Source organism: Solanum dulcamara, chromosome 3, assembly GCF_947179165.1.
Source record: "Solanum dulcamara chromosome 3, daSolDulc1.2, whole genome shotgun sequence".
Classification (NCBI taxonomy): Eukaryota; Viridiplantae; Streptophyta; class Magnoliopsida; order Solanales; family Solanaceae; genus Solanum; species Solanum dulcamara.
The window spans coordinates 76,101,745-76,113,399 of NC_077239.1; the positions used below are offsets into that span (position 1 = coordinate 76,101,745).

Sequence of the window (11,655 nt, forward strand, 5' to 3'; positions counted from 1 at the left end):
AAAAAGCAGGCGAAAATAAAGGTGTTTTGTCATGATATGTCTGTTTAATTTTCTTTGGTGGGGGTTGGGGTGGGGGAGTTCATAGCTTTTTTTTTTAATTAATGTTTGGTATTTATATTGAATTTTAATTAAATTTAATTTTATATTAAAAAATTTCATATAAAAAGTAAAACGCTTTCTAATAAAGGCAATTTTATATTTAGAAACTCAAATTTAATTTAATTAATAATAAAGGGGTATTTACCATTCTTACCACGATGCTGATTGGTGGGGGAGTTCATTTTTTTTTTTCAGGGGAGAATTCATAGCCTTGAGAAATCTTTGCCATGTGGGCTGTCTATGAGTTGTTTAGAAAAAAATAAAAGTCCTTTTTCTATTCAATGGACTAACCAAGGCCTCTTTTTTTTAAAAAAAAAAATTATTTTAGTAACAAATAAGATAAACTTTTTCACAAACAACATAGTCCCTAGATTTTCTTCTATTAATCTTGGTTGAGTGCCAAATCATTTGCCTCTCTCTGTTCTCTCCATAAATCATAAGAAAAAAAAAGAAGCAAGATAGAGTGAGTAGATTATCCTTAAATACAAACTTGCTGCTTGAATTTTTTAAAAAAATTTACAAGGAATGAATGGTGTTATTGACTTTGAATCAGATGATTCTGAGTTTATTGAAGTTGATCCTACTGGAAGATATGGAAGGGTATGTTCTTGTGTATATTCCAATTGTAATTTCTTGGGAATTGAGCCCCCTTTTCTTGGTTTATTTTACTCTCTGTTCTTTTTTTCCAATTTTTTTCTCATCATTTGAGCTCTTTTTTGTTTTCTTGAGTCCAGTACAATGAAATTCTTGGTAAAGGGGCTTCAAAGACAGTGTATGTGCCTCTCTTTCTTAGTTTTTTCTTCTGTAAAATTTGAATCTTTTTCCATTTTTGGCACATGGGTAATTCAAGAAACAGGCATTGCATTTATCTCATGTTTAAAAGTTTCCCTTTTTGATATTTTTTTTCTTCATTTTGGGCTGATTTTGGATGCAGATACAAAGCTTTTGATGAGTATGAAGGGATTGAAGTAGCATGGAATCAGGTGAAGCTTTATGACTTTATGCAAAGTCCTGAAGATCTAGAGAGGCTGTATTGTGAAATTCATCTGCTTAAGACATTGAAGCACAAAAACATCATGAAGTTTTACACTTCTTGGGTTGATGTTACCAATAGGAACATTAACTTTGTCACAGAGATGTTCACTTCTGGTACTCTTAGACAGTAAGTAGAAATGAGGATCCTTAATCTTGTTCTTCTGTTTACTTTTAGTAGTGTAGCCAAGTAATGTATTTGGTTCATAATTCCTCATTCCTTAGAACATTTTGAGGTTATCTGATCATGGTGTTTCTATAAGTAGTAGTCTGTTGTGATGTCTTATTGTTCGTTCATATTAGTAGTCTTAGTATTGCTCATGTAGTTTTTTGTCCTTAGATTTTTGTTACTATTTGTTGTTTCTTGTAGTTTCTGTTGATGTTACTATTTGTTATTATTTGTTGTTTCTTGTACTTCTGTTACTTCTTTTTGGGAATGCTTTGGACTAATTTTCCTTGAGCCGAGTGTGTATCGGAAATAGCCTCCCTACCTCTAAGGTAGGGGTAAGGTCTGCGTACACTCTACCCTCCCCAGACTCCACTTTGTGGGACTACAGAGGTATGTTGTTGTGTTGTGATGTGGAACTATATGTTAATCTTGGACAGGTATAGGCTAAAACATAAGAGGGTTAACATTCGAGCCGTAAAGCGTTGGTGTAGACAGATCCTGAAAGGGCTTCATTACCTGCATAGCCATGATCCTCCAGTTATACATAGAGACCTCAAGTGTGATAACATTTTCATCAATGGGAACCAGGGCGAAGTCAAAATTGGTGACCTTGGCCTTGCTGCCATCCTCCGCAAATCCCATGCTGCACGTTGTGTAGGTAATTCTAATGCTATCATTCTTGATACAAATCTTGAATAATAATTGGAACTGATCATGTGATAGAAAATTAGAAATCTGTTGGTGCATATTCACACTCTATCCAGCTTAAATTCTCCTGGAAAATGGTTAATTGTAGTACTATCATGCTAGATGAAAACTCTTGAAGAATAATTGAAATTAATGATGTGATTCTAGATATCTTATTAGTGCAAATTCATACACTATCCAGCTGAAATTCTTCTGAAAAATTGTTTGTCCGACCAGGGACACCAGAGTTCATGGCTCCAGAGGTGTATGCGGAGGAGTACAATGAATTAGTGGACATTTATTCATTTGGAATGTGTATTTTAGAAATGGTGACCTTTGAATATCCATACAGTGAGTGCACTCATCCTGCTCAGATCTACAAAAAAGTGACATCTGTAAGAACCAAACATCTTGAAACTTGCTTTAGATTTTGCTCTTTAATCCATATCCATCAAGGTAGCGACAGAGATTTGTTGTTGTGTAGGGGAAAAAGCCAGATTCCCTTTACAAAGTCACAGATCCTGAGGTTCGTCGATTTGTTGAGAAATGCTTGGCAACAGTATCTCACAGACTATCTGCAAGGGAGCTTCTTGATGACCCTTTTCTCCAAGTTGATGATTATGTGTCAGACTCAGAGACACCAAATTATTTGCAAGATTCTGATGAATTAGAGCCTACCTTAGGGAATCGACTCTCGAGCATATGTGATAACAACTCTCTAGTAAATGGTTGTCTTGGTTATCTTGGATATGAACCAGAGGATGATTCGTACTACCATCAACTTGAGTATGAGGCAAATGAAATTGATCTATTCACAGATAATGAGGAGGATGATATGGAAAATGTTGATATCAGCATCAAGGGAAGGAGGAGAGAAGATGATGGCATCTTTTTACGACTCAGGATAGCAGATAAAGAAGGTTTTACTTTATTATGGCTTCATATCAAGTAGTGTTAACTGTTAAGTAGTCTTGCTGTAAACTAAATTGCTGTACATTTACATTTACAGGTCGTATACGCAACATTTATTTTCCTTTTGACATTGAGAATGACACAGCACTAACTGTCGCTACTGAAATGGTGGCCGAGTTGGATATTACAGAACAAGATGTTACCAAGATAGCAGATATGATAGATGGCGAGATTGCTTCCTTAGTGCCTGAGTGGAAGAAGGGGTTTGAGATAGAGGAAAGCCCTGACTACATGAACCGTGGCTGCTGTCACAAATGTGCTTCTAATGGTTCTCTTGTGAACTACCTATCGTCCAATAGTCCAGTACCGACTAGGAACTTGCAAGTGTTACATTGTACCAAGCATGGATGTGGTGCTATGCATGGTCGTTTTGAGGAGATAACTTACCATTTTGATGGCTCTGAACCATGTCTCACTGACCGTGCTCCTGACGGCTCATTGGAATCTGAAGGTGTACACTATACTGATATTTGGGCACAAATTGACAAATCAAAACCACGTCCACAAAGCTCTGGTGACAATCACTCTGATGTTAGAGACACATCTGTGAATGAATCCACATATGGTGGTGAGGAGGAGGCTACAAATGTCGACAAGGATGACAAGTCTCATCCAAGACTACAAGACTCCCCCTCTTCAAATTCTTCAGGAGCTAGAACTCCAGTAGAAGATCATGAGAATGAGATACGGCGAGAGTTGAGGTGGCTCAAGGCCAAGTACCAAATGCAACTAAGGGGGCTTAAAGATCAGCAATTAGGAGTTGTTCCAAAATATTTGAGTCAAAGGTCCAGCAACAAAATCCCAAGAAATGATAAGGTATCGTCAGATTCAACTCCATCAATAGAAAAGGATCAGCTTCTACTACAATCATTTACATTAGGCAAGCACTTTTCCTCAGACATCCCCATAGAAATCGAGAACGAAAGTTCTAATTCTAAGGTTAGAAGATATCCACTTGCATATGGTTCTTGCAGCCCAGAGCACATGGCCACTGCAAAGAGTTTCTATACAGGGGCATTGCTTCCCCACTCACTTCACAGGGCCACTTCTCTGCCTGTTGACGCCATGGATTTCTAAAGCTCGTCCCTTTATATGACTCGCTCAACCGGACATTCATCCAGAACCTCAAAGCAACACTGACTGGCAGTAGTTCTGCATGATTCATGTATTTTCCACGTTAAGAGTTTTTTTCAACTTGTAGACTCTTCCAAGAGAATATTACTTTCTTTTGGAACGGTTGAATGTAAATAACCTTGGTAGAGAAATCATGGTCTCACCAAATCAACTTTCTTGCAATTCAACGAGGGACTTGTAGTAATCTCAAACAGAAATTCTATACAACAATCATGTATCGATAAGTGAGTATACAATAGACATTTTAATAATGCATTTATTTGAGTGCTTAACCAAGAAATTTAAGTGCACTCAAGAATCAAAAACTTGTTTGACATGAACAGCTTTCTCTTCCGTTCTTCTAAACTGTTATATTGTTCCATATTGGTTGAGGGGATGGTCAATTGTCTCCGTCTATGATATTGAGCAATCTTTCATCTCGGGTTGAGTCAAGCCCAACGTCCATTTTCTTCTCACATTCCAAGACCTTGTTCAACCTCTACATATCCATTGTGAAGTTTACTCTATGGGAACTCATGGCATTGCTCAATTCTCTTAGAGAAAGAAGTGTAAAATGGTCTAAACTATTATGCCACAGTTGCAAATTCTCTGGAGTTCATTCATTGCAAAGCTTCAAATGAAGGGTTCTTTTCTTCTTTATTGTTATTCATTTCTATGTTTATTTTTATTTGGTGAGGGGGTTGAGGGTCTATATTTGGTTTCTCTCCCCCGTTTTGACGCTCGATTAATCCATATTCACGTCGGAAAGTCCTACTTGGGGTAAAATACTCCTTACCAAAGACGAATCCATTTTGAGGCCTTGATCCCTAGATGTTTGATTAAGGATGGATGAGTACTTACCACCTAACCGCAACCTTTGGGAGTAAAATGCCTCTTACAAAAGTCGACTCCATTATGAGGCCTTGAACCCTAGACATTTGATTAAGGATGGAGGAATACTTACCATCGCACTAGTCACCAAAACCTTTGGGGATAAAATGCTTCTTACCAAAGTCGACTCCATTACGAGGCCTCGAACCATAGACATTTGATTAAGGACAGAGCAGTACTTACCACCTCACCACAACCTTTGAGGGTAAAATGCTCCTTATCAAAGTCGACTTCATTTTAAGGCCTTGAACCCTAGAAATCTGATTAAGGACGATGGAGTACCTAGCCTTTTTTTTTTTTGGTTGAAAGCCTATGTTTCTCAAATAACTACTCCTAGAGGTTAAGTGTCTTTTCTTGAGTTTCAACTCATATACATAATGTGAAAAAAGTACATCTTCTTTTCTAACATGCCACTTGAACTAGGTTATGTAAAAAAGTGATAAATAAGCACAGGCGTACACATTCTTTTGCTTTATGTTTCCTTTTTTTCCTACTCAAGTTCTTGATTTCGACCTCCCTGTGGTTTGGTTAATCAGATTGCTATATGTGACAGCTACCACATACCTGCCGGATAAAAAAGATCAATTTGATTTTCTAGAAATGACCACAACTTTCATAATAATGATTAATGGATTTGACATTGAAAAGCCCCGCCCCCCCCCACACCAGTGGCGGACTCAGGAATTTTATGAAGGGGTTCAAAAAAAATTAAACACGCTAATCAGAAAAAAAATGTGCTTATTCGGATTCTAACTTAGACAAGCTAAAGCAAAATATTGAACCTCATTTGCCACTGAGCTAGTCCTTTGACTTATGCTCAGGGGGTTCAATATTAAATATATACACATAAATTAAAATTTTTATCATATATACAATGTAATTTTTTAACGAAGGGGGTCCGGATGAACCCCCTGAACTTGCCTTGGGTCCGCCCCTGCCCCCCACACCCCACCCCACCCCAGAGTCAAAATAGGATAACCAGATTTGAACTTTATGTGATAATAAAAACAGTGTAGTTCCATAAATGGGATTCGAAGAGGATAGAATGCACTCAGATGTTATCTCTATCTATGAAAAAGTAGAGAGCTTGTTTTTTATAGACTTCGACGAAACGAACTATGAAAAACAGGCTCGCTCTAGGATAACAACCCAAATGTTAGTAATTGAGTTTTTAATTTAATTTTTGTACATATTTAGTAAATTTTTAAACACATATATGACCCGAGCCAAAGTTATTAATTTCTACAACAAGAAGCTGAATTTTCTTCGAAACAACTTTTTACTTGGTTTTCCTCCTCCTCCTCCTTTTTTTTTCCCTTTCTTTTGAGGGGTGACTTTCTATGTAGTTACTAGTATAATAAAGATGAACATTTTTTTTGTAAATTTTAGTTTGAAAAATCTTCATTAACATGAATTTCTGGACAAACTACCTTATTATAAAGATCACAAATTCCATTCTTCATAATAAGATTGATTATCTGTTACAACAAGTAATTAAATGTGATTTTATAGTATAAGGTTTTCTCTTTACATTGTCAGCTTAGCAAAGATGACTATTAACCTGCAAAACAAGGTAAATGACCTATTATAACATATAAAACTACAACGATGATGTAAATAACACGGGAAATTAACAATCCGAGGATCTATAAAGCAATCCTTAGATATGCTTTCTCCGTTCACTTTAGACTTTGCACATTCTTTAAGAAATAATGATTGATCTGAGTATTTTACGGAAAATCGTTGAAGAAAGTGAAGAAGTTTTATTAGAAGTCTAAAGAAATGAAGAGAGCTTCTTCTTTTCTTCTATTTTTCTGGATTGGAACAGTACTTGTGATGATAGGTGAAATAGCTGGTGAGTATGATATGCTTTTTTTTATGGTGATGGTGTGGCAGTGGATATGTGAAAATGGGAAAAATGAATATGTATGTATCTCATGTATATAATACTTTATATTTTAATAGAAAATTACGCGGATTGGCAAACATTACTATTAAATTATGCGATAAGGGTATAGTTTCAATTATTTACCCGAATTGGCTACAGTTTAATGAAATTTTCTATTATACAAATCTGGGGACTCATATACAAATCTAGAAGTGAATATACAGATCTGGAAGTGAATATACAGATCTGAAAGCGAATATATAAATCTGAAAGCAGATGTACAAATCTGGAAGCGAATATATACAATTTCTTTGAAAGCTCAATTTGTATAATGCAACGAGCTATACAAAAGAGAAAACCCAATTTGTATAATGCAGCAAGATATACAAACGAAAATAGGCATAACAACTGAAACTATAACTATAAAACATAATTAAGTAAACTGTAGCTAAGGAATCTAATTATGTTTCAAATCTTTATTATTTTTGAAAGTTTCCCTAAACGAAAATATGTGTGTGATATATTTCTGATTTCAAACTAGTGATGTGTATTTGACTCATTTCAAAAAGATTGGATGTGTAAAGAGTCGTAATGAACGATTGTGTCACAAAAATTTGATCTCAAATTTCAGGGTAGACTAAAATAATAGAGGAATTTTGTAAGAGATATTAATTGGAATACAAAAAAAAAAAATCAGTCAACTTTACTTTGACTTTAAGCCACATACTCAAGATACAAAGGTGCCATTTGACCTTAAATAGTTTTTGGAAAAAACTTGAAAAAAAACTTATAATTTATCATTACTTGACAAATATATTTGACAAATATCCCAAGTCCTCAAGTTCTAGAAAAAATTAGAACTTGGGAACTTGGGAAGTTTTAAAATTTAAAAATTACCCTAAAGTTTTATATTTTATAAAACACTCACCATTTATTATCGGGAAGAGATTGTTCGTAAAATGTGGAAGATTTTATAAAAGAATAGTTTGTTATTATCTCCTCCGAAAAAGAATAGTTTGAGTGACAAGATTAGAAAAAAAGAACAATTTATTTTTAATTCGATTAATGTATTGTTCTTTCCCATATTATTATTTTGTTGTTGTTGATTGTTATCAATTATGTTATAAGTTTTTTTTAACGGTTGATGTTCATTATAACATGATAACACAAACTTATGGGTATTTTTGATATTTTTTAGAACTTATGGTACAAAATAATATTTTTTGAAATAGTCAAATATTCTTGAGAAAATTTGTGGTCAAATGCATGATGAAGCTTCACCAAAACTTCACAAAATAATTATTTGTCAAGAATATTTGAAAACTAGGGGCCAAATGCTAGCAAAATAACAAAACATTCCCAAGTTTTATATTTAATGAGAAATTTAGTTGAGTGATTTTATTGATACAAATATCGAAGTTGAGTGATTTTATTGATGGAAAAATTATTTAAATACACATCTTATTTTACCATAATTTCTAAAATTTTCTATCATTTAAAAAAAAATTCAAAAATCCTCGCTCAGATACATCACTTCCCTCTCGTTGATACACCCCTATCCCCCTCTCAGATACATCTCTCCCTCCCTCTCTGATACATCCTTCCCATCTCGAATACATCTCTCCCATATGTATTCGGATGTCCTATCCCCTCTGTAATACATCTCTATCCCCTCTCTGATACATCATCCCCTCTCGGTTACAACCCTCTCATATGTATCCAAATGTTTGTTGATGCATCTGTAAGTCCATTAATATATTCGAAATTCATAAATTTTAAGAAATTTTTGTAATTTGGATGACCTTTTAAAATATCCCTTCGCCTTCTTTAGTGGCCAAGTTGAAGCGTTCAACGTCGGCCTACCACCTTTTTTTTTTCAAGGTTGAGCTAAAAACCCTTCTCTCATAGGTCGTTACAGTTCAGACCATTTACGATCATTTAAATGGCCTTGTATTATAAAGTATAAAAAAGTCTATCCCACTTTAACTTAAAACAATCCTAAAGTTTTTAAAACTTGATCAAAAGCATCCCTTTGTTAACTTTTTTTCACGTATTTTAACGGAGCTTTCTTTATCGCCTACAGTGCTTCTTTGTTTTATCTTTTAAATAATTTTTCATGAACTTTTATAAAACTGCATGACTTGGCTGAGGTCTGTAGTGCTCTCATTGTCTGAATCCATAATTTTTCGATACAAAGTACTAAAATTTCAACAAATAATGAATTTGACCCTATGACTTTAACAATATAAGAAATTCAATGCAAAGAATCTTAAAGATTAAACTCATTAAATTTGAAGCATTATTATAACCATTTAGCAACCCCCTCCCTATTTCTCGTTTTCCTACTCTATTCGTTTGTATTCTTAAAAAAAATATCTTCAAGCATACTTTACTGTATTTCAAACTTATCAATTTGCTGAAAAAATGATCTCTGTAGCTCTGTTAGTTTTGTACTCCGACCTCCCTGTTTCTCCTTTCCCTACCCCCAATTCTTTTTTAAAAAAACAAAAAACTTTTAGCAAACGTTTCATTATCTTTATTTTTTAGGCAAAACTATTTTCCTCCTTCAACTCTATTTTAAAAATCAAATAACTCACCAAATTTTGAATAATTGATACACTAATTCTTTTGCCCTATATAATGCCTGTTTTTACCTTTACCATTATTTATCTTATTTATTATGCTGTATTTTGATAAATTTTAAACTAATTACCCATGTCATATGTATATTTTTTATATTACAAGTGATATTTGTTTTTTCCCTTATCTTTCTTGGCAATAATAAAAATTAGGCTAATCTTACTATAAATTATAATTTAAGTTCATATAAAGTAAAAGCAGAATAGTTCTTTGATTTTATCAGCTCTTTAAAATAAAAACTTGTCACTATTTTTCTACGACACTGAAAATCAATTTTTCTAAGCTAAAATTTTAAATTTGAACATTGTAAATTCGAATTCATTACATTTCATTTAATTTATTATTGGGTTCACAACTTCTTCTTTTTTAAGCTTTTCAATAAGTTTTTATTAGAAACTATTAAATTCAGGATGAATCTATGAGTTATGAACTATTAGTATCAAATAAGAAAATAATCACAGGTCTGAATTATTTGATCATCTGATTTACAAAATATATAGGTAGTATATATATATATATACTATATTAAAAACATAAAAGACTTAATAATGTTGTTTGAACTTTTTGCCCTTCATTAAAAGACTGCGCTTTAGACAAAATCGTCTTTTCCTATCTTTCTTTATTATTATTACTTATTTTTATTATATTTAATTATATAGCCACATAATAAGGAGAACGAAAAAAGTTAGCATTCCAAATTACTTGAAAAACTTAGTTAATAAGGAGGATTAGGCACTAAGATTGTCTATATTAGGACTAAACTGAAAAAGTTAGCGTCTTTTTAAAAAAAAATTTATATATGGACAATATTGCATGTCTAAACCTGCGGGTTTATTTTAAATTTATATATGAAAAATATTGCATATTTATAACTAAACTTCATAAAAAATAATAATTAATATCCTTTTTGATTTATTACTCCTCTACTTGTATAAAAGGATTTATATATGATTCCAATAACGTATTCATGTCCGTTGCTTTTTGTCGTTAATTGATATAATTTCAATAACTTATTCATCGTTGTAGCTTTTTGTCGTTAGTTGACATCTTCTTCTCAATTTTGTCACATCGTTCAGCTTTCTATCGACGTTTTGTTCTCAATTTGATCGCAATTTTGATTCAATTTTCAGGTTTTCTTTATCTTAAAATCTCTCTTTTTCCTTTTTGTTTCATATATATTGTCGCAACTTTGTAAAGTAATCTTCTCATCTCATAAAATTACTTTTGTTATAAAATTATATATTAATATTACTAGAAAAATTATGAACAATTTATTTTAGATGATCTTGCAATGGATTCTGAAAATGATTTGATCAGCGAAATTGTGTCAATTAACATCTTAAGAAGATCCTATTCTTATTGAATAATAAACGTCTTAGTCATTGAAAGTAGAGCAACAAAAGAGGAACAAATGAAGGTACATTAGTTGATCAATTTTTTATTCGTATTATATTTTATATTTTTACCTATTACATATATATTTTAACTATTACAATTTAATGTTTTTTCATAGGGCACAAAAGTAAATTCTATGCTTTCCAAAAAATCATGTTGTAAAGTGGGAAAAATCTTTACAACAAGCCAAAATTTGTTACGTCATAAACAGACGAATTAATGGTTCTAATCCTAATTTTCTATACAGAATATCTACATTAATATATATTTTGATCATATTAGTAAATTAATTGGCCGAAGTATATATATTGGTGGATTTTCTTTTCCTATTCTATTGTCGAGACGGATGCGGCAAATCCAGATGACTATCGCATCAACAAGAAATTATTCTTGTCCCTTTCTCTTATATGTTGAAAGAGATATTTTAATTTTTACGTTAAATTAAAATAAGGTCGTGTTTTTTCTATTGCAGCCAAGGCAAGAAAGTTGCTATTAGACCATGTTTATCAACCAAAAAATGTTATAACTCTGGAAGTGGTTATTTTTAAGGTTTATATCGTATTTGTTTAGTTATTCTTTAAATAGTTTATGCATGTCAATTTGTCAATAATTCTTTTAGGTGAAGAGAACATTGTTAGATGTGATCTACGTATTAATGAAGTTGGATAAAATTATAAAATACGTTACATGCATAATTCACTTTTAATACATAGTAGATATATTATAATATTGTTATACATTGCTATAAATAGTAATAAATAAAAAATAT

At 32.6% G+C, this 11,655-nt stretch overlaps 1 protein-coding gene across 2 annotated transcripts; it reads left to right on the top strand.

Annotated features, from left to right (window-relative positions):
• The first annotated feature begins 442 nt into the window (after positions 1 to 442).
• LOC129883003 (probable serine/threonine-protein kinase WNK9) lies at positions 443 to 4,409 on the top strand. Of its 2 annotated transcripts, XM_055957538.1 has the most exons (7): positions 443 to 699; positions 834 to 871; positions 1,034 to 1,261; positions 1,738 to 1,958; positions 2,225 to 2,382; positions 2,472 to 2,907; positions 2,997 to 4,409. In XM_055957538.1, the coding sequence occupies exons 1-7, from the start codon at positions 625 to 627 to the stop codon at positions 4,034 to 4,036; spliced, it is 2,196 nt and encodes a 731-aa protein (XP_055813513.1). In that variant the 5' UTR covers positions 443 to 624; the 3' UTR covers positions 4,037 to 4,409. The 2 variants fall into 2 exon arrangements, with proteins under 2 accessions (XP_055813513.1, XP_055813514.1); XM_055957539.1 differs by lacking the exon at positions 834 to 871 and having other exon boundaries at positions 602 to 699.
• The last annotated feature ends 7,246 nt before the right edge of the window (positions 4,410 to 11,655 follow it).